Below are 23,157 nucleotides of genomic sequence, written 5' to 3'. Positions count from 1 at the left end.
CCTAAATTTAGCAGGTCTAATTTAGCTGCTCAAGTTCAAATACGTGGACTCTGATGCACCTACAATACATATGGCTCATATACGTGCAGGTGCCAATGAAAACTTGTAGAGAGGTTGAAAGCTGAGGACTCTGTCTGCTGCATTCTTGATTCTCTTTTCCTTTCCTAGTAAGAGCATGTCGAATTGTTAATCAAGGTTTTGGATCTCCAGCTAATGCTTTTCCCCTGTCATAACCGCTGCCTAAAATCATGACTGCATCATAAATGATACTGCAATGCTTTGCATTATACATTTACGTGAAGTTATTATCAATACAACTTACATACAGGGCATTAACTATGTAATATGTATTTATTATCTCTCTGTACAGAAATCCTATTGATTTCTTTCCCATCAAGACCACGCTACCTAACTGCAAACTACCAGGTTTACAAAGGGATTACATCAAGTCTTTCTTATTCTACCTTAAAACCCCACTTTTCTTCTTACATCTTAGCAGGTATCTCACAGTCAGCATGAGTATCTTCCCCCATTATCTTTCATTTTGCCCAAAAAATATGAAGAATGACAAACACCCACTGAGGCTCCAACACAGAAACCTGTGCTTAACCTTAATAAGATTTAAGTGTGTATCTTAAGTTAAGCACACTCTGTAGCACTTCAGTCAACTTACACGTGCTTTAATATCTTAAAAGTTAAGCACAAGCTTAAGTGCTTTTTTGAATCAAAGGCCCTGCCAGGTAGACCCCTTCAAGACTGGAGAGCACTGTCTTCTGGCACCCTCTGTACCTTTATCATGTTGGAGGAAACTGTCACTCCCACCCAAAGAGCAGCAGAGGTGAGTACCAGCCTCTTTTGGGGACCCCAGTTTGTCATATTAGCCAAAACTCCCCTGAAATTCCTTTTTTTGAACTCAAAGCCTTTTAAGGCCGCAAAGACCTGCTCAATCAGCATATTGCAAAGGTTTTGTCTGTCTCTTGAATTCTCAAATTCATAAGCCTAGTAAGCTATTTTGGTCTCCAGGCAGTAGCAGCACTAATAGAAATAAAAACAGAAATAAGAATAAATGATAGGAGAATGCAGGCATTGAAAGGTGCCACAGAAATGGTATCTGGATGGTGAGGTGGAGCCAAGCACTAGACCACAAGAGCAATTCAGTTGAGGTTTCCCTGCTGGGGCTGTCACGTGGTGAGCAGCAAGCCCACCTTGGCATCAGGATCGCTAGGTAACGAGTGACCCCTGGGGTATTTACTAATTCTCAGCTTGCCAGGCCACCAGCATTACGTCCAGCCACCTGCAAAGGAGGTGTGAGATATTCAGAAAGCTGCTGCAGTTGTCCACCACCTGTGAGCACCTCCAGAGGAAGACCAACTAAGACTCACCTTAAAGACTCAAAAACCTCACGCATGCGCACACCACACACATTCCCATGCCAGAGACCAACTTTCAGCATCTTGTCCCTGGTCAGTAAAAAAGACAATTTCCAGATTTTTGTGCTATTTTTAAAAACCAAAGGCTGGAAAACTAGATCTAGGAAGCAGTATGCTTGCTAGAAACAGCACCTTTAGGATTTGGGGAGCAGGAAGAGAACCAAACCAACAAAGCCCATCTTTCCCCTCCCCAGCCTCCTGCTGCCCCACGAACAAAAAGGGAAGAGAGAAGAGTTGTCAGTTAACATCAACATCAGATGCCACAGGCAGTCATCAGATTTTCTTTCAGCTGCTTACCAGTGTGGCTCCTTTTATGTACCATTAGCACATTGGGCCCAATGCAAACCATGCCACAGACGTCACATTTCAGTTTACCATTCGGAAGCCGGATTCCTCCCTCGCTTGATAGCTCCTGGATCTTTCTGTTATCCGCCAGCTCGTTACTCTCAGTGAGGGGCTCTTCCAGGCTGCTTCCTTCATCATGAGCCCTGATCTCATCTTCCTGACCCAGGGGCTTCCTCTCACATTCCTCATCACTTTGCATTTCTAGCTTTACTGAATTTGCTGAAATAAAAAAAAAAATAAAATAAAAAAATTAAAAATGGGTATTTTCTAAGTTCTCAATTGCTAATATCACGATCAGTTTCTACTGTGATCAATATTAAAGCACAGCCTTGAAGCTCTAAAGAACATAAGGCCCTCATGATGGTGATGGCACTACAAGTTACAACTGTGTATTTCTTCAAGGCCTTGTTTCTTTATTAAACTCCTAATTTCTATCCCTATTTGGCAGCTTAGAAACTAAGGCATGACGTGATCCAGAGACCTATCAAAAGCTGCAGAGATGCAGGCTTAAGAACTGACCTCCTGCTTCTCAACTTTAAACACAGGAGCTCCTTTCCTTTCAAGGAGCCCAAGTCACAGAAGCAAAGGACACAGCCAGAGCTGCTTCTTCCAGGTTTCTCCTCCCTCGTGCACCAGGAGAGAGGCTTTCCAAAGACAGGGGACTGCACCACCACAGCCCGTGGAAACAAGCACCCTTTGTAGGCAGGACTGTTCAAAAGGCAGGGCCTAGTGAAGCCAGGCTTGTGGGCTGTGTCAGTAATCTCCAAATCGCCCTGCCTGCACAGGCAGGTTTCTTCACGGAGCAGAGACCAATCTCTGGATGAGTCTCCAACACTTTTTTACCATCACCTTCTGATTCACGTAAATGGGATGCTGCCAAGGCAAACAGGTGTGAGGTGAGACCTACGCTGCTGGCTTATTTATACTTGCAAGTGAAATAAGCATAGTTGAAGATCTTTAACATCTGCCTGGTTAGACTGACAGGCTCACCACTGATTTCTGTGATCCTCAGGTCACAGGATAAACCTCCTCTAATTATCCAGAGCATAAGGGATTGGCAAATCTTTAAAGAAAATGAATGCATCAGGCTTTTTCACACAGGGTGTCAGTGCAGGGGTGTTTTGATCACCAGACACTCCATGGTGGGTCAAGACTGCTGAAAGGCCTGTCCCAGAGTCACGCTCTCCATCCACACTGTCAGCCAGAAGGCAATCCCACGTGCTTGCTTCCCTAAGCCTTGATCCTGCTGAGGGGTTTAAAAAGAAGGTGATTCAGCCTTCATATCTAAGCAGTCTTTGACCTCTGCACTAAGGCCATTAGCACGAGTGCTGCTGACAGCGGTGGACCCGGAGCGCAAGTGCGTGCCCTGGGCCTGGCTGGTGTCTCTGAACCCTGGCCAGGTGTGCTCCAGAGCAGCTGCCCAAGGGCCCTGCCTGGGAACGCAACCGTAGAGTTAGGAGTAAACGTGTCTGATCGCTGTGAGGCATCACTGTTTCCAACAGCTGGCCTGGAAATGTCAGAACCCACCCCACTGCTTAGACTTCTTTCTCCATCCTTTCTCTCTCCTCCTTCCCCAGAATTTACAGTTAAAGGAAATACAAGGTTCAGAGACTGATGATGATATTGCAGCTCTAAATCACTGCTGGTACTCCTTGGCAAAACATAATTAACAGGGTAAAGGCACCAGAGACCAAACAACAGCAAGATGTTGCTTTTTAATCATAAAATTGTTGAAATGCATCTTCCACTATTCATCAGGGCACTAATGGAAGCTAAGGAATGAAAGTACTATTACAGCAGAGCACATCCAGAGTAAGGACACAGCCAGATCAGATCACAGCACACTAATGTCAGCACAGGCATTGCCACCAAAACCGTCTGGAACTATGAAATACTTGAGTGCTTCATTTATAGAAGGGAGTTGATATTTTTGTTGCCACAGAGATGTTTAAAACAAGAAACAATGTCACAGACTGAGATCTTGACTGTGACCTTGCCTGAGCCAGTGCCCAGGTGTGGGACAGCCATCGTCTCCACCTACACCCAGCATGGGGAAGAGCACAGTCTCCCAGGGACAGCTCTCTGCTCCACAGTGCAAAACCTAGTACCAACAGCACACACACAGAAATATGTGGATGAAAACTGGCCACGAAAAAGACACCTTAAGCTATGTAATTGCAAATCACCCCACAAGGATAAGATACAGTTTTCTTAATAGCTTCTTCTGTGAGGCCACCATCATCTCAACAAGAGAAGGAAGAAAAGCAGAAACAGGTCAACAGGAAGTTGTTTACATGACAAGCATAAGGGGGCCTGTCCCACCATGGCAGCAGGAGAAGCAATTGGAAGCCATCTGATGCTTGTGAGAAGCCCAAGGTGTGACCAACCTTATGACCAGGAAGACTCACCCTCACTGGAGGGGCTGGGAGAGTGGGAGCTCTGCCAGCTCCGTGGGCTGGCAGGGAGAAAGCTGAGGTTGTAGTCCCACCTCCCCATGGACAGCACGCTTTGGTGATTTATGGACAGCCCACTTTCAGAGCACTTAACAAAAGGCAGTTCCCTCTAATAATAGCAGCCTTTTGGGGTATTCAGCAAGTCTGAGAATGAAGCCCAGATAAACAGTTTGCTGTCCTCAGGAGAAGGATTTAATACACTTGGCCACACAAGTAGCTAGGGTAGAGCCAGAAATAGTGTCCTGTGCTCCTCACCTAAAATCCCGGGTCACTGCCACAAGCCTGCACACTCTCCATGCCCAGTAATGCACAAAATAACCCCAAAATCTCATACCAATTGTGTATATTTATACTTACTCACATGAGAGCTAGAAAGCCTTGTAGCTTATGTGTCTTCTGACGTCTACAAATTTTTGTCTCCATTTCTTTGACATGGAATAATAAACACTTGACTGTAGTAAGTGCTGAGCACCAGGAGTTCCCATTCAAGTCCGTGAGCCTCTGCCTGCTCAGCACCTAGGAAAGCCAGGCTGAAAGAGACTGGAAGATGACTGATTTCATCTTGCCCTAGCATTTCTTTCTGATGAATGATGGCTTTCATCCAACAGGATAAACAGCACAACGAAACAGAGCGAGCTGTTTGCCGAAATGCAACCTCCCCAAACACACAGTGCTCCACAGCTCCTGCAAATGTAGCTCACAAAGCCCACGTAGTTCACACTGCACCTTTCATAACATGCAAGCTCTTCTGCAAAGTTGTGTGGGCCATCTACTCTCCTTACTTCCCTCACCTTCACACACACACACTAAGCATGGCCTTTGCCATCTTCAGAACCCCTCTGCTAGCTCATATTGCTGTGGTAAGGTTTCCTTCAGCTGGGACTCGTCACAGGTCTCTCAGGAGGGGTGCACTGGTGCAGCATGGATCTCCTCAGCAAGGGCTTTGCCAATCAGGCAAAATCCCTGCTGCCTTACATCATGCTGGTGTAAATATTAAGCTCATGTGGGAGCCTGCACACAAACAGGCGCTTAAATCGCATCCAGTTTGTTTTCCCTGTGTTCAGCCAGCCTTTGGAACTACAATAATTTTGTGGCACTATCTTTGGTTTCACCTACAGCCACAAACTCAGAGATCATAATGAACTCTGCTGCAAAGAAAAAAAGAAATATTCAAGGGATGTTTATGGCTATCCTACATTATATACAAGTCTCCACATCTAATTTCACTCTGGGTTCCCTTGCCTTTCTTGCTCACATTCTTGCTAAAAGTGACAGGCTTTCTCATTCCTTGGCAAAGCAAAGCACAAGTCAGTAAATGGAAAAATTTTTCCAAGTTTTTGGCACTTTTCCTAAAAATCACAGCAAAAAAGATAGTGGGGATAAACTAATCCAGCTCGCAGCAAAAGCATGAACTTGACGTCAAACAATTTCCCTCCAGTTAATAATAAAAGTTCCTTCCACTTTCTCCCAGTCCAACACAACACCTCATGGCGAGAGAGAAGAGACTGAAAAATAAGAAGAACGAGTCTAGCAGCCACAAAAGCTTCTACCTAGGACCACGAAGCTAATGGCACATTCACCAGACCACACAGCAATGTTTTGGGTGGGTTTTTTTGTGTGTGAGGTTTTTTTTTTGTTTTTGGGGTTTGTTTTTTTTTTGTTTGTTTTTTTGTTTTTTGTTTTTTTTCAGAGCACCAACCAGCTGATCCTGAATCACACTATCTTGAGTGGCCAAATTGAATATAATTATTGTTAATGTCTCGTAAGTGCTAATTAAACCACAACTCCCTGTTAAGCAGCATTTTGGCAAAGTTTTCAGTACCAAAATATTTCCTTCACCCGCAAATTAGTGTAGCTACAAACCAGAAGCTAGAAGATCCACCTAAGAAAAATATTCCTAGTATTTCATCTTCTGTCATGGAAGTGTGTTTCCCTCAAAAGTAAGATTTGCGGGGACAAAAACCCAATCCCTCCTATCTTGCTGAGACATTTGATCTCTGGGTGGGATATATTTCAAGCACCGGCCATCTTCTTAAGTAAGCAACTTTGAGTGCAATTCCCCCTTCAGAACAAGAATCCTTCCCTCCAACACAACAGGGAATGACTGTGCCCCTCTGTCTCCTCCACCGTCTGCTGTCCGAGGTCATTGCTTATTATATCTGTGGCCCTGGAAAACCAGGCTGGCCACTGTCACCATGGGTTTGTGGTCTCCAGCTAGAGGTTAGCCCTTCCTGGCAGCGGCCGTGCACCACCAGCCTCTTCCTGCCGCCCCCGGCGCAGCAGACAGAGCAAGGCTGACCCCTTGAGCCCCCCCGTGCTGCTCCCCCCATCCCTCTCCTCTCACCATCAGGAAACGAAGATTTGGCCCAGCTTCAGATACTCATCTGGAGGAGGCAAAATTCAAATCTGCCACCCCCGAGGAGCCTTGAGGTGGCTCTGTGGGCGAACACAGAGAAGGACGTTTGCAGTGAATGTGGACACATGTTCTCTAACCAAACTTGTCTAACAGCAGGGGACAAGTGGCACATTAGCTCTCCCAAGGTCTGCGGCAGATTCCCTGTCCAGAACACAATGTAATGTGATATTCAAAGCCTGGAAAATGTGTCTGTTTTTTTTACCTTAGAACATAAAGAAATTAAGAAATTGTTACTTCCTTCTAGAAAGTGAGACCGAGCTCTAACGACTGCAGCTCAGTGACAGGCAGCTACAGCACAACCTTCTGCATATCGTCTTGTCAATGGTCAGTGACTCCGTCTATTTTAATCATGAACTTCTCCTAGGCAGTGGATTAATGACATTGCTAATTGGCAGCTAAAGACAAATAGAAAATGACCTGTTTTGAACCTGGGTACCTAGCTCTTACACATCGCAAGACTCAGATGTGGAGTGCTCCTAGTACTAGTAAAAGCACTCTGTAATGGTGAGTATAATACAGTTAATTTTAAAAGCTGGAATTGCAAAACAATCAGTGTTTTACAAAATGAAAACTAAGGAAGGAGGGGGAAAGAAGAACTCTTCCATCTTGACAGATTCTGAAAATTTGATGTAAGGGATGCCAAAAATCTGGAAACAATGAGCCCTGACTCTTGTTCAGTCTAAGAGCACTCTGGTAGCAAAAAGGGTCCTTAGAGAGGGTGTTTACACCACTCCAGAAGTGTAGCGAGACTAATGCATGTTTAAACATACTTTCCTCCTGGAATAGTATAAAAAGGTCTTACTGAAAAGAGAACTTCATCTCTGAGTTTCTTGTTGCTGGTAGAATTTAGTTCTTAATTAACAAGGCTTTTCAAGTCCATTTTGGCTTAATTGCGAGCTATTAAATGTGTAAACAAAAGAGCACCAACAAATCTGCCCTTTTTAAAAAGGCACCGGAGCAGCAAACGGCAGAAGCAGGCAAGGAATCTGCTCTGTTGTCACCTCATAGCCACAAAGCACTTGGCAAACAGGTTGACATTAAGAAGCAAATTAACTGGAAATTATATTTAGTTGCTGAGAAAGAACAGGCCTCCCTTTCTCCTCCTGCTGGGCTGGTGCAAAGCAGGCACTGCTCCAAAGCTGCATAGGTGCGATGCTGAGAAATAAGGAGAGTCAGGTCTCCTCAAGGGACTGGTAGTTCTCTGCTGCTTCAGGGTTGATAACCACGATCTCCAGGAGAAAGGAAGACGTCTCTTAAATGACACCAGTGGGCAAACTGCCCTAATAATTCTGTAATGGAAAATGTTTCAGTTGGGGGTTAGAAGGACATATTTCAAGGGAGCCAGTTCTGCTTTCACAGTAGATTGAGACTTTCTGGAGGCTCAGAGACAAGTGAAGCTATATCTGGATGGAACAAATGAAGGTGAATGTCACCTGCAAAGAAAGGGGAATTACCCAACTCCCTTCTCAAGTCAAGCGACAAAAGCCTAAGTAGGGCCTCTTCCATTACACACGGACATCCCCGATGCTGTGTGTCAAATTTGTTTATCACAAGCTGTCAAAGATTCAGCTTTTGGCCACCAAGCAAGTGCAAATCTTAGATGGTGACACCATGTTGTCATGGTGACATCGGCAGGGTTATGTCCACTTGTAACAGTTAAATCAAACAAAATATTTCATAACTAATAAAAAGGAGGGAAAGAAAAGATTTAGAACTTTATGCCGAGTGCTTTTCTGCATGCTACAAACAGGATTATTCAAGCCCACATGGATGTGGTTAATACGCCAGAAATTCAGTGAGAAATGATCAGTTTATTTAGGCATCCTTTGAAATTTTTAGTTTTCACATTGAAGAATCTCAGTTTAAGCCTGCTACCTCTGAAGTCAATTTAAACTCTCACTAAATGCAACAGAATACTTATTTCATGTCTTCTGGAGGTGGTGTGTGCAGTAAGTGTAGACTAACAGGTCTGTTACACCCAAGTTTGGTTTAAATTTGGATGTGGATGCATAGCTAAGCCAAGCTTCAGTCAAGTTTTAGCTGACACAAATTATGGCTGCCATCCTCTCGCTCCCAACCCCTTCCATCTTTTACACTGGTACCAGTGCTCGTGGAACTGGGTGGTAAGCCTATCTGGTTGAAAACAAGCCTTCTTGAGAAAAATCAGCTGTTTCCAGCTGGATTCATACTGTGCCAGCACAAGAACCACCTTTGGCTGATGTGGAGCAGCACCCTGGATGTCACTGCATGCTTTCAGTAGCAATAGTTATAAAATAGCAAGTGGCTTCTCCCAATCTAGCTGTCTAAGGCCAGACAGAAGGAATGAAGACGGCAGCAGCGAAACCTGTGGAACAACTTTTGTGCTTAGATGGCTACAGGAGCTTATACAAATATTAAACTGAAAAGACTACAGCTGCAGCTGGAAGGGCTCTGATTTAAGCACACAACATCCCAGCAAGTGCAGCATTAAGACCTGAAATTCCTATCGTTTTTATCACAGGAGCACACTCTGATGGTTTCAATGATTTTGAGTCACATTTAGTGACAACCCTGCTGGAGTCCAAAGGCTGACATGCCGAATAAGGAGTAGCTTGGTATAAGCAAGGATGGCCGTATCTAGATCAGAATTTGCCCAGATGCCCAGCCTTCAGGCATGACTGTTTGCTCACCGCAAGTCACCCATGCTGTGTGCCTCCCCCTGGCACTAGTAACAACTCCTAATTGAATATATATGATTGCTCAGTGTCGCAAGATTCTTCTCCAGAAGGACCTCAGGCCAGATTTCACTCACAAACGCATCTATCCAGCTTGTACTTACACAACTGAGTCATGTATTCATAACCCAGGGTAGGAAAAGTACTCCTGATGACCCATCTTCCTCCTCCTTTTTTGCCTATACTTCCTTACGAAGTAACTTCAGTGCAACAAGCGTTGTGCTGCACACAGAACAGGGCTTCTGCCGACTGCAGGGAAAAGCTCCCTCACCCTCATGCCCCCCTATCCTTTTGCTGTGTCAGAACCTGGCCCCTGTAAGTCTCCTACTGTCTGCAACGCATGTGAATACAGTGTCTCCTATGACAACTCTTTTTTACTTCAGTAATTTCTGATGCACACAAAAAATAAATAAAAAAAAAAAGCAGAGAGAGGTGGAAAGATAAAAATTAAGTTCGGTCCTGCAATGAAACGTTCCATCTCTCAAAACATTAAACCGTGATCACCTTTTTAAGGCTGGTTCAAATTCTAAGAAGGGAGCAGAAGAAACATATTCATTGAGCAATGACACAACATTCACCTCTAAGTGGATTTTCTAAGAGGCTGCCGAGAGCTCTATATAGTACCCAAAACTAGAAGTTTGTAATGGAAAATGCTGACAAACTACAGCTATATATGGATCATCTCCTATAAACAAAGTGATTTATGACATCCATTTGAAGCGACCAAAACCTCATTGCTCGATCATTTTCATCTCGGCTTGTTAAAAAGTACATGACTTCCTAAAATGCTTCCCAACGTACACAAAGAGTAGTAATTATAACAGTAACGATTCTTTCATTTATAAGGATCTTTCCATTAGGGATCTGAACTATATTTGAAAATACACCTGGAAAAGTTGTTTGAAGCCAACAGGATTTCTTGCCTGAGTCAAGACCAGGTATTCTGCTTCATTTTCTGGCATTTTTACCACTAGAGACATTATTTTACCTAACTGAAAGGCTTTCAATACAAAGTTACACCTTTGGATCATCCACTGCTTTCAGAAAAAAATTTATTTTAATTATATATACTCCATATCATCTTAATGCTCCCTGACCTAACCACATCCTCCTCCTCTGAAGGAGGCACCTCCCCGACTCATCAACCCATGGACAATTAAAGGATAAGCACCTACTACAAAAATATTTTCTGTATTTGTCACTATACTGTAAAAAGAGATTAAGAACAAAACCAGTTTCATTCATTTATTTGAGTCAAAGCCTTGCCTGTCCCCTTGGAGACGGGTGGCTGCTGCAAAGCACTGGGCAGATCCCCAGGTACAGGGCCATCTGCAGCCCTGCTCACTGCAGAGGAATGAGCGCAGGTGCTTTGCACCATGCACGTCACAGTCACGGCTGGGCTGGAATCCACGGGGATTAAAAGGAAAGGGAAAAAAAAAAAAAAAAAGAGGGGAAGCAGTTTTGCCTAACCACAGTTTGACTACATAAAGTTGAAGGAAAACTCTTAAAAGCCAGTGTCTTTATAGATGCTGAATTCTGTCAGCACAGTGCTGCTTTGAGAAATTTATTTTCCCTTGAGACAGCTGAGAAAACAGTATTTCCCTTACCTTTTTTTTTTTTTACTTTACTAATTTCAGATGACCAGTGGGGACCAGGATGATGTGGGGATCTGGGACCTAGAAAGACCTGCTGACAATTGCCAGCAGTATTGAATTTGGCACATTAAGGCAGGACTTGGAGCACAAAAATTCACTCACATCTAAAGAGGCACATCAAAGTGGTACTCTGAGAACCAGACACTGACGGTATGAGGATGGTAGAATCTCATTTAGTCCCTTAGCTTTTCCAAAGTTAAAGGACAGAACAGTTTATAATCATTTTCCATTTTCAGAAGTCACTTAATCTAAATCTGTTTAAACCCCAAATATAATACACTAAAACTGGGGGGAGGGTATCTTTGTTGCCTCCTTCGCACAACTTAAAACACACCAGCTATTAAAGCAGCAAGATATTTAAATGACTATTCATTCTGATTTTTTTTTAAAGCAGTGCTAGGCTTTCACCTGTATCATTATTATGTAGGCAGTGACAGATGGCAACAGAAAAATATAAAATAACTCTTAGAGTATTAACTTCTTTTCAGTACCGTATGTGTCAGATTCTTTAGCATAAATAAATGGCATTACACAGTCTCATTAAATCTATACATCTGTGTAGTAACTTGTAATTTATGGATATTTTCTGACACAATGTTCAAACCAACAGGTTTAGCTCACATGTTTCTTTTCTCACTATGCCATCTCCAAGTCACCAGAAAAGCAAACAAAAGCAAAACCCTACAGTAAATATTCCTGAAGAATTCTATGAGAAGATTTGCTATTCATCATCTACATGTATTTAAGGGAATGAAAAGGCAAGAGGATGGTGGGATCATGGAAGAAAAGGGCTGGAGGGAGTAGGCAAGTAAAACAGATAATTAGGTACCTAAAAATTTACATATCTAACAAGTAAGGAATGTTTTCTCAAGTTAGATTAAAACAATAAGAACAGACAAACACACACACATTTTCACATATCAGCCACTTAAACACCAAAAGCACTTGCCACATTTTCATCACAATACCCAAGAGTGCTGGGCAGATACCCCCACTACATGCTCCAAGAAGAAAGGACATGGGACTGTAGGACTGAACCCTGAGCTGAAACATTTCAGACTTCTGAGGAGGTCATACTATGTCCCATCACCAAACACGCTGAAAGATGCTGCAAGTAGCTTTGAACACCACTTGGTATTTTTGTAGAAGACTCAAGAAGACAGAGACATAGCAGATTCCTAGACTGAAGCATCTGACACTTCTCAGGAGACAAGTGCAGCCTTCTCCTGAATAGGCCCCACAGACTCAGCAGCTCTGTGGAAAGGCCACGTCCAACCCCCAGGCACAGCCGTGCAGACAGCCCCTCTGATGGGCAGCACAACCCCTTCGCCTGTTTGTCTTCAGCTAGCTGTAAAGCAGTGCGTGGCCTTTGTTTTATTAAGGGGCTGAGGCTGGGCAGCATCAAGGAAGGCCCTTGTTTGCCTTGTTCTAGCTTCTGCAGCCCGGGTCACACAGAGAGAGCGGAGACACTGCTCCTCCTGGGGCACAGGGCCCCCAGAAGGCCGGGGGGAGGGCAGGGGTGGCTTCTACACTTGTACGTACAAACTTGCTCCTGCAGGCACTCCCAGGCCCACCTTCATTCACCCCTGAGCAGGACCAGGGCAGCTACAGGGACCTCGGAGCTGCTGCAGGCTGTCCCAGTTAAAAGTCTCTTTTTGGGCAACAAGTTATCTTTGGGAGTCTTCCATTTAACAAAACAGCCCACTGGTCCAGGCTGGTGGAACAGGACGTAGCACCACTCGCTGTTACTAAACTTTCATTACATAAATCAACAAAAGATAAAAATTTGTAAACCAAGCCACAGTCAGAGAACAAGGGCCTGCCACGAGGAGTACAGCAGCCCTGCAACCACATTTCCAACTGCTGTATTTTAAAAGGTACCACCTCCTTCAAAGGTACTCTGACAGGAGGTGAAAATGTTCTCCAAAAGAGCTCCACCAGATCTGGAGAACTGTTACTACCTCCAAAATATCACAGAGTATCAAGAAACACTCCTGCCCTAACATCAAGTCACATCTTACATACAAACACAAACCTCACATACGTGACATATTCCCATTGGAAAGCTTAAATTTGGCACTAGCTACACCTCCTGCACGTCACCCTTTTGTCTCCTTCGTTAAAGGATCTGTTGGGAGCTATTTACGTGCTGGCTCTTTTCCTCTAGGAGGAGCTGGTATCTCTGCCTAAAATTAAGATTGCTTGACACTTCCTACGATGAGGCCCTGTTTTTCACTTGCTTATCACTTTGCCAAAAACAATTTAGGCTGAAATTTACAGGCAATATTTTTTTGTGTGTGGAACTGCAAATCAAAACAGTTCAACTCGCTCTGACAAAGAGGTCGGAGAAACCACCACCACTGGTTCTTAGCATTCAAGTAAGGTGATCCATGACTGGCCAGACTAATGAAGCCTAATTTTCTATGGATTTGTACCCATGGTCTCTTGCAAGACCCTGTTTTTCACAGTAATCCCAGCTGGGGTACTGCCAAACAGAAGAAGTAACATCTGAGCTCTGCTTGCCTCTCCCTTCACTAACGAGGGCCAGCAATCCCAAGAGATTCTCTGAACATGCCCTAGATTTCATCTCATGGGTACACTTCTGCCATTGTGTCAGATCAAGAAAAGTGAGACCCAGAACCATGCAACATTACTGACATGCCTTACTTTGTTTTGGAGGATGGGTCACGTATATTTAAAAATCATTACTCATTGCAATGAAAAGAAGGAGGGGAAAAAAAAAAAAAAAAAAAGGAAAGAATTTGGCATCCTAAGAGCCTCACTAAAGCTCTTTAAAGTGCATAATTCCATCACCGTACTGTATGTAGCACACAATCTCTGAGGGGTAATTATCCATAGATTGGAAGCCAGTGTGAATATACACACAGTCAGTCAATACAATGTTGTGCTTGCTGCTGCTTCTCTTTTTTTTTTTCTTTTTTTTTTTTAAAATCAATTTTAATTGTTGTGAATCTATTTCTGCTAATAAAAGAGAGTGAACCAATTCTGGTCGGATGGATTTCTGGATACGGAAAATGAGTGAGCAAAACATGTGAGACTACTTACTGTATTACCAGAAATATTTATAAATGGCTCTTCCCTCCCTCAGCTGGCAGAATATCAAAGTACTGAGAAAGCAGCACGGATGGCTTCTGAAGGGATGGAGAAAGCAAAAGTCCACTCCATCATCAACCTGGGAAAGCACTGCCACAGAGCTCCAGCAGAAGCCCAGAGTGGAACTGCTCTAGCAGCACCACGTCCCCTCTGGCCAAAGGGCTGGGGCTATTCCGAGCGCAAGCCGCGTTAGGAAGGATCACAAATGAGCCTCTGCGGGGAATATAAAATGTGTCTGCTGGGTTATGACAACGTATGAACCAGAGACCCAAGGTTTTTGTAATTCAAATGGGATTCCCAGGACTGTCAGTCATTCCAGCTGAGAACATTGATATTCTCTGAAGGCTTGACGCCTGCATACACCATGACCAACCTAAACTCTTCGGGCTTGACAGTAGTGCAGCCTTCCCCACAAAACACAGCACTATCACAATGAATTAGGTGTATTTTTATCAGCAAAATAGAGAAGTGGAGACAAGTACGTTTTTGAGGGGCACAGGGAAAATCATTTACATCCTTGCATGAGAACTTGGCTGAGAAAGGAAAGATGCACCACCATCTCCTGCAACAGGGTTCTGCAGAGGTACACACACAGAGCTGTGCCAGGGTGCAGATTGCTGGCACAGACATGTGCTTTTGCATAACTCATACCTGTGCGCAGGCTAAGCAGGATTTCTAGAATTGGAGCAACCAAATACACGCTCTGAGCTTTGTCCAACATCATGATTTGTTTCTATGTGTCCCACTTGTGCTAATGCAAGGGCACACATGTGATCTGCAGGTTCTCCTGGGGGAGAGGAGCACCCCGCTGGGCTGCTGTGCTCCCAGCCGTCTCTGTGCAAGGCTGGCAGCTTGCAGTGATGGCCAGGAGTGTTCTGAGCTTGCTGTTCCTTCCCATTGGTGGAGAGCTCCAGTAAAGCACACCAATTCCCAAGTTACCTTGTGCAAGTGAAAATGCCTGGGGGTCCTGATTCAGTGCAATACTTAAGCAATCACTGATTTTTAACGTTAAAGTCAACAAGGCTTTGGTACATACATAGGTAATTACATGAATTCATCATTGGGCTGAGCAAGCATGTTCCAGCTCACAAAAGCAATGAAAGGACAATGTGCAGGAAGAACGAAAAGCCTTCAGGAAAGGATTAGTAGTGTCACAAGTTAAACATCTCCTCCCTGATGACATACAGGATCGGGTCAACTGTGCAGACAAGCGAGAACGCTGTAGCATGAAGTTAGAAATAGTAATAGCCTGCTCAAACTACTGCCTGTAGTAGCATTTCAGGTAACAGATGCAGAATACTAATGTACAGTAAGCAATAGCTTAATAGCTCTCCTGTACAGAAGAGGGAGAGATTTTTCAGTGTTTAACTGCACATAATTTCTATTCCAGGTCTCCTACTTGGCCGTTTTAACTTACCTAGCAGATTTAAGTATGCGAAATAACAATAAACTTCTCTGTGATCAGCCTCTGAAACCCAGCAACTCCTGCCTTACAGTTCTAAAAATCATAACCGAGGAGGGCTATAACCTAATAGCAATACGCTGTCATTAACAGCCTAATGAATTACAAGAAATAATGCAGGAAGACCTGAGCGACAACTCCACCCCACTATTTTAAAAATAGATAACAGGGGTTTGGTAACAATACAAACACATATCAATTATATAGTACTGAGCAACCTACCACTAGTTATGAACAATTCTGGTCTTTAAGAAAAAAGAAAAAGCATTATTTAAAAAACTGTCTTAATCCACACTAAATATATAAGCTCCTCAGATGACTGTGTCTTCTTGTAAGTACAGGAAATATCAAGAATTTACAGTAGGTTATTTGAGTACCCTCTCTCACAGCAAGCAGAAAGTAGTTCAGCACCTGCTGAAATAATTGCCAAGCAAGGAAGAGATAAAGATATAAAACAAATTTATTGGCTGTCGAGCAGACTTTACATTCAATTTTCTCTTGTCACATTCTCATCAAGTGTATGTACCCGCACAATTCTAGCTCTAAAGGTTACGATCAGAACTGTGTCAGATTCAACTACCCTGGTGCCAAATTTGATTGGAGGGGTTCAGGAAGGCACTACTCCTATTCCAAGGAAGGACATATAATTTTATATATCACATACAACGTTTCATCTATCTACTTTCATGTGCATAGTGGATCCATTGATTTCCTTTAATGCTTCCAAACATGCATAACCACTGTAATTCATGCATATATGCTAAACAGTTATTGCAGAACGTGTCTTGTTCATATAGGCAATGCCTCCTTACTACTCTGCTGTCAAATTTCTGGCCTGGGGCTTTGGGATCACTGGCATCCTTAAAGACATCATCAACAGGGGATTCTCATTCCAGGATAAGAACAAATCATCTACCATGAGATGCGTAAAACTTGGAGATCTATTTTAGGCAGCTGCACCCCGCAGACACGGAGGTGGAATATTCCAGTCTCCAACTTTCAGTTCTGGAGGGAGACATAAGGGAAATAGAGTTTTTGCAGCGACTACTGAAGACAAAAAGAAACGACTATACGGGTCAAACAAACAGAAACGTTTCATTTGCTATGAAAATAATTTGAGTTGACTTGAGATATTTATTTGAGCAAAAAGAAAATAAAACACTTCTGAAGTTGTATAACCTCCCCTTTTCAAGTGCTGGCCCTTCTGAGCTGAAATACATCATTTTGAAACAAACATGGAAATGTTTTCTACTTTCAAACATCAAAAGCCATTTCAATGTTGCTGAAGTATTTTCTCCCCCAACATTTTCATCTAACTTGACTCAAATTTCATTCTGGTCCTGCTCACAAGCTGCCTTTTTCAACAAATTTATTACTTGTCATTTCCACCTAGCAGTTTCCACAGCAAGCTCAAGCCCAGCAGGCTGTAAGGATGCAAACCAGTCTCAAGGCAGTTTTCTGCATCAGGAACTAAGGAAGCACTGGACTTGCTTAAATCAAGGAATTTCTGAAATTGGCATCGTTTAACTAACTACATAATTTAAAAAAAAAATTAAAAATAAGAAAGTGAACTTTTGAAACCCCTATATGTCTTTAGCTGTATGATGGCATAGTTACATCATATTTTGGAAACAGCTGTGCCTCCTATGCCTTTCTTCAGGACAGATGGTTAATTCTGGAGCATTCCCTGGGTCCTGGCTGCCCAGCTGTGACAGCGAGCCACAGCATCCTCAAGGACCCAGCCTTCATCTCCTGCACACACTCCTGCACACCGCGAGCTGCCAGGCTCAGCCTGGCTCTAGCTCTGCTCCCAAACATCGGTGAGACCAGGCAAGTCAGCACAAGGCTGCTCTAGATACTCTAGTGCCTAGCTAGATTTATGAAAGGCCCTCATTTCTCTGGGCTCTATCCTTCCACTCAAAATCAGTTACAGCACTTTCATAAATCTTACCTGGCATCTAGTTGCATCCTTAGTTGCCTAAACACACGTTTAAACAGGAATCTAAATCTCTTTGCAACTCAGTTCATCTACAAAATAGAGGTTGTAATTCTTTATCTTATGGGGGTTCAGTGACAATAAATTGATTAATGCTGGAGATTAATGTTCACATGCTGAAGTGAAGCAGCAACAAATCCTAATTCAGTGTAAAGTGACATACACTGCTTACAGGAAACCCAGCACTTGTAAAGCCAGTGCCTTCTCTATCAAGGACGAGATATATCTGCTTGCAAAGTAACTTGCTCAATTTTCACCCCATGTATTTTGGCTCGAGCTAGTAGTAGCAGCCTGCCTCTCTTATGAGGCCTCTAGAAAAAAATATCTCCATACATACTTTAAATTTTCTGCTGTTGTGTTCAATGTAGTTGATGCAGAAAAACTTGAAACATAAATTCAAGCAATGACTGAAGTTTTAACACAGGCTGCAAGAAAAAGAAAGGCAGGCGGGACTTTGCATATGTTTGCACAAAAGAGAAATTGTTCAAGTGAGTGGGAAGAAATTTCTAACACTGATGTCTTATAACATGACCCCATGCCAGTTGAGATGTCTTTCACAAAGACCTCATCACATGCTGTTGATTCCATGACTCATTATTTCCAATGTTAAAAGAAAAGTACAGCTGGATACTACGCTAAGAAGGAAAATTAATTTGTGTCACTACAGTAAGTTTTTCTTATATTGCTAACAGAACAGATCTATTTAAAAAGAAAAATCCAGATTCTGGATGTTAATTTAAGGCAAAACAGGTCATTAATAGTGAGCTGGAAAGAAAAAGTAACTACACCTGCTAAAATAGGATCTACTTGAAGAGCCATGGAATAAAATCCTATCTAATATTTAATACATTTTATTTTCTCCCTCTATAAACAGAGCATATGACTAGCACTGGCTTAAAGAGGGGTTGCATTATACAGAAAATGTCAAGGCTGTCATTGAGAAAATCATGAAGATGAAACAGACCCTGATTCAGGCAGGAGGAACCTTGACCAACACTTCGACCACTTGCTTAGGCTGACTGAATCCAAGCTCTCCATGGCACTGCTAAAGCCTCCACCTTCTAAGCTGCAAGGGTGTTGATCATGCATCTGTTGTCATCAGAAATTCCATCTGGATTTTAGAAATATTCTCCATTTAGATCTCATCAAGACTTGCACACATCTGCAGAGAGCTTTGATTTCTACACACCAAAGGCTTCCAGCAGGGAAAAGGCTTCTCTGAATAGTTTCCCACCCACTCTCACAGCAAGACTGATAACAGTATGTTTCTGTCCGTGCTTTTGGACAGAAGAGGTACATGCACATACATGGATGTACACACAAGTGCTTCTGCTGATGAAGACACATTCTTCTCTTAGCTTGGGTTCAGATGTTGTTGCTTGAAAAAAATACCAGAGCATCCTGAACTCATGAGAACACTGTCCACCCTAGAGCCTGGCACCACAGGCTGCAATGGAGAAACGCCTACGCTGACAAGTTTGGTTTCTGCCGTGTCTTTATCGGCTGACTGTAGAATTTAAGTGCAGGAAAGAACGTGGATGTCAGCTGGACACACCAAACATCATTGCCCACTGGTGAGTCAAGCAAACAGCAGGACTGAATGGATTCGACCCAGAGGTTACCAACTTTTCAAAATATCACACGTGAGCATTCCTTAAATAGATTAGATGACACATCCTCAGCTAAACACAAACCAGAAAATGGGACTGTCGTCCTCCGATTTGCCCTCTTTTTTGCAAAAAAAGGGAGGGTGAACTTGCAACCTTCTTAAAAAGGCAGTGAGCTTTCTGCATTCCTGACCTTTCACTTGCAGAGGGAATGCTGATTTCTTGCTGAGCTATGGCTCTGATGATCCTTGCCAAAGCTAAGATGTACACGACCTGGCTTACCCTTGTTTCCACTGGCTGCTGGAGCACGCCAAAGAGACTGTGTGCCCTACTGCCTTAAGCACTGAGCCAAGCAATGTGATACTTTCCAGAACCTTATATAGCACTTTAAAAGCTGTATAGAGGAGCTCGAAACAGGATGACAGAGAGGGCAGAAGTGCAGGGAAGTTGAGAAATGTCTTCTGTTTTGGCTGAGAAGCAGATCAAGTGGTCATTTCCAAAGTGGGGCATGATAAACTCCCTAAATTTTTGGGAGTCAAAAGTTAGTTGAAAGACTAGAATAACACAGAGTAGGAGGGGAAAGTGGATGTGATCACCCACAGACAAAAACAGAAGGTTTATTCAAGCACTGCAGTATGACAATCACGCATTGCAAGTGCCCCAGTGAAGTGAAAATCTGCAGTCGGTACTGGAGACCTGAGGTTTCAGCACTCACAAGGTAGGTCAGCTAACCAAAGCACTCCAGGAGCTGCTTTTGGACATGTCATTTCTCCCAGTAAGCCCAACAGCAAACACCTGTGCTGATCTACTACTTTTAAAAATCCAAATTACTGTTTGAACAGACTTACTACTAACCCCTTCCACCAGAGCTGTGCCTACAGCCCCTAGATGATGCCAGGGACCCTTCTTGGCCAGTGTTCTTTTTTACCCAGCAAAAGAAAGAGGTGCAACAGCAGAAAAGTCAGGACGTTTCATACCTGCAGAGCCCACTTGTCTCTCCTGTTATTTATTGTAGTGCCCAGTACATGCCACAGTCCTACAATTCTACTTCTGAATGAATAAAAAGGGATCAGCTTCATTTTACAGTCATTGCAGAATATATCTGGGGTGCTCTCTACCAATGTGAGCACAGACAGACTGTATCTTCAGGCCTGAGGAGGAGAGATTTGGCCCAAGATGTTAAAGGGTTATTTTAAGGAATGCTTTTTTTTTCTCTCTCTCTCTCTCTCTCTCTCTCCCTCCATTTGTTTGTTTTGGAATTGATACCAGGAAAAAAAAAAAAACGTAACTAGGAAACAGAATACATAACTGCCTGAGGTGATGTACAAGAAGTTTCTTCGCATTCTCTGACTTTTTCCTGGTTAAAACCAGTTTGCCTGGGGATGGGCCAGCACGGTTTCGGCTTCTCCTGCTTTCCCAGCATTCCACAGACTAACATGACCTTCATTAACTCAACATAGCAACTGGATCCAGCTAACAAAATCCAACGCATGTAGGCACTTGTCCCCCTCGTCCTCAAGGGTAGAGGAACAAGGATACAGTTGTTCCAAAACTGGCTGTGCCATTTCCAATCCATATCCTCGTACAACAGATGCTATCAAGACTGCTCGCTGCTGGTCAAAGGCTGCAGCAGTTTTCTCCACCCTTTCTGCTCGCTGGATCAACACCCAGTTGCTCTCTTAAGGAACTGTGGATCTAGTGAGGGAGCTTCATGAAAAAGAGTTTACAAGAAATGATAAATTACTAGTAGCCAGCTCTAGACTTGTTTTGGCTGGGTGTCAGGGTATTTCTTACTGAGAGTATGGACTTGTCCCAATTTAAAAAAAAAGAAAAACACACAACAAAAAAAACCCCACACAACCAAACCAAGCAATAACAGAAAAACTCAGAATAGTAGCAATCTGGACAAAGTTTCATGGACTAGGTGGTGTAGGGGAGGGAAAGATCTAGTCAGTCTGCAAAAGTACCTACCTGGAGGTGCAATAGAGATAGTAGGGAATGCACTGAGAATTACTGACTGGGCACATACTTCATTATTTATTCAAACTTTTCATGTTTTCAGCAGAAATTCAAATAAAAAGAATAAGGAGTAGTCTAGGAGCAGAAAGCAGAATACTATCATGAACTAAAAAGAACCCCAACCAACCTCTCTTTCTACACCATTCACACTCAGAACCAACGCTGATGAGCCCAGACTTGGCAGTGGCAAGTCTTACATGCTGCCTACATCCTGCTGCCTTCAATAAAACTATTTTTCTGAATTTACAGGTTAGGGAACAAGAGAAGCTTCAGACCTAATAACTCCAAAATTTGACTCTGCACCTCATCTAGAGCACTGAACTACAGTACATAGAGGGACTGTATTATTTTATTGACCGTGCTGTTTGTCAGGCTGTACTATTACTTGTGACAACCTTACAAGTGCTAAGTTGGATCTTAATCCACAACGGCTGCCTCAGTGAAGCCACTCCCTCGCAAAGCAGCTGTGCTCTCTAGCTGCAGATCCAGAGAAGATGCTGGAGCCTTGCTCCAGATGAAGGCTAAAGCCTCCCTGAAACCATTCAGCTGTAAATGGATACTTGCTTTAACTCAGACAGGGGACCAAAGGCAGCTGGGTGTGATGTGAGTCAGGTCACTTCCTCGAGGAGACAAAATCTGGCACACCTCCTACTCGGGGCCACGTAGAAACAAGGAAGAGCTATGACGTATTTCTGACCATGATGTAAGTGTAAGCCCTTTCCAAACTGAGACCCATTCCCCTGTTCCTTCTTAAAAATCACAGAAAACTCCCTAAAGTCCACAGATCAAATAACCAGAACAGAGATGAGGGATGGGAGGTGGCAGAGGAAGAAGTCCAGGTGAAATGTTGCCTGAGGCGCATTCAGGTTTTAGTCCCATTAGTTAGTTTGTCATATCAGCAAAGTAGGCAGAGAAAAGTGAAAGTATTTCATATTTATAAACCGAAATAAATACTTCTAAGGACTTTGATCCTTGGTAAGGATTGCAGGTACCACAGTAATACCAGGAGGAATAAAAGTATCATTGAGCCTGTACAGCAGTTGCTGTGTGTCTTGTTATTTAAGCAAAGGCAGAAGTCTGATGTTTTTATCCCTGGTTCAGTCTCAGAGGTGATCCTCTGCTGGTGTGTGTACTGAACAAACCCCTCACTACAGCATGCACGGGTTCCACTGGCAGACAGCACCCCGCACGGCGCTACGAAGATCACTGCTGCTATGAGCACACAGCATGTCAAAACACCCACTGTGTTTCAAGTAACCAACATGAGAGATGGCCTCGCCGTACTCAAATTCCAAAATGGTTTTGTGCACGCATTCCCATCCGTCTTTGTCCTTCCCCATGGCAAGTTTTACTATCACTTCACCACTTACTGCTGTGAGGGCAAATTTATGCCACCTAGATTTTACACATCTAACAGCCAGTTAGCCAAGTCCCAGCTAGCACTGTCTAGGTTCCCTGTGAAGTCAATCCAAATAAATAAGCATCTCCAGAGGGCAAATAATTTCATCCCACCTGTTATGTGAGGTGATGATTTCTGGAGAAGCCTACAGAATAAGATTAAATGACTAGTTTGGACTAGATATCCAGCTTCTGCAAGGCTGAAGTTCCTCAAAATGAACTCCACGTGGATGGGACTTCCAGTGTAGAATTTCACAGATCCTTCCACAGAAGTTGGAAAAATCTTTAACTAGCTATTTGAGCTGAAACCATTTACTATTAAAACAGCAGTTCTAAATCATCTTCAGTGCAAGCCATCCTCAGTAGGTATCAAGGAAAGCTGGACCATATTGCTATGTCTTCCCAGCTTTGCTGGGGGATGGCTCAGATTGCCCACCACCATCTCCATTCCATTCTCCTGCCTGTTCTGTCCCTTCAAAAGTCCTGAAAAGGACATTGCTTGCCCATGTCTTCAGTTCCATGTTTTCCACATGATCCTGAAGTCAAGT

The 23,157-nt window shown here is 43.3% G+C and overlaps 1 protein-coding gene across 1 annotated transcript in view; it reads right to left on the bottom strand.

Moving 5' to 3' along the window:
* LOC103777060 (zinc finger protein Helios-like) overlaps positions 1–23,157 on the bottom strand; it is a gene marked incomplete at its 3' end in the record, with an annotated part of 68,798 nt that overhangs the window by 7,933 nt on the left and 37,708 nt on the right. Inside the window, exon 3 of the mRNA XM_008944598.1 lies at positions 1,728–1,994. Coding sequence (XP_008942846.1) covers positions 1,728–1,994 — 267 coding nt within the window. The remainder of the gene's footprint in view (positions 1–1,727; positions 1,995–23,157) is intronic.

This window comes from Merops nubicus, unplaced genomic scaffold, assembly GCF_000691845.1.
Source record: "Merops nubicus isolate BGI_N331 unplaced genomic scaffold, ASM69184v1 scaffold44007, whole genome shotgun sequence".
NCBI lineage: Eukaryota > Metazoa > Chordata > Aves > Coraciiformes > Meropidae > Merops > Merops nubicus.
Note: the sequence above shows the minus strand (reverse complement) of the source record. Positions and strands in the feature narration are given on the sequence as shown.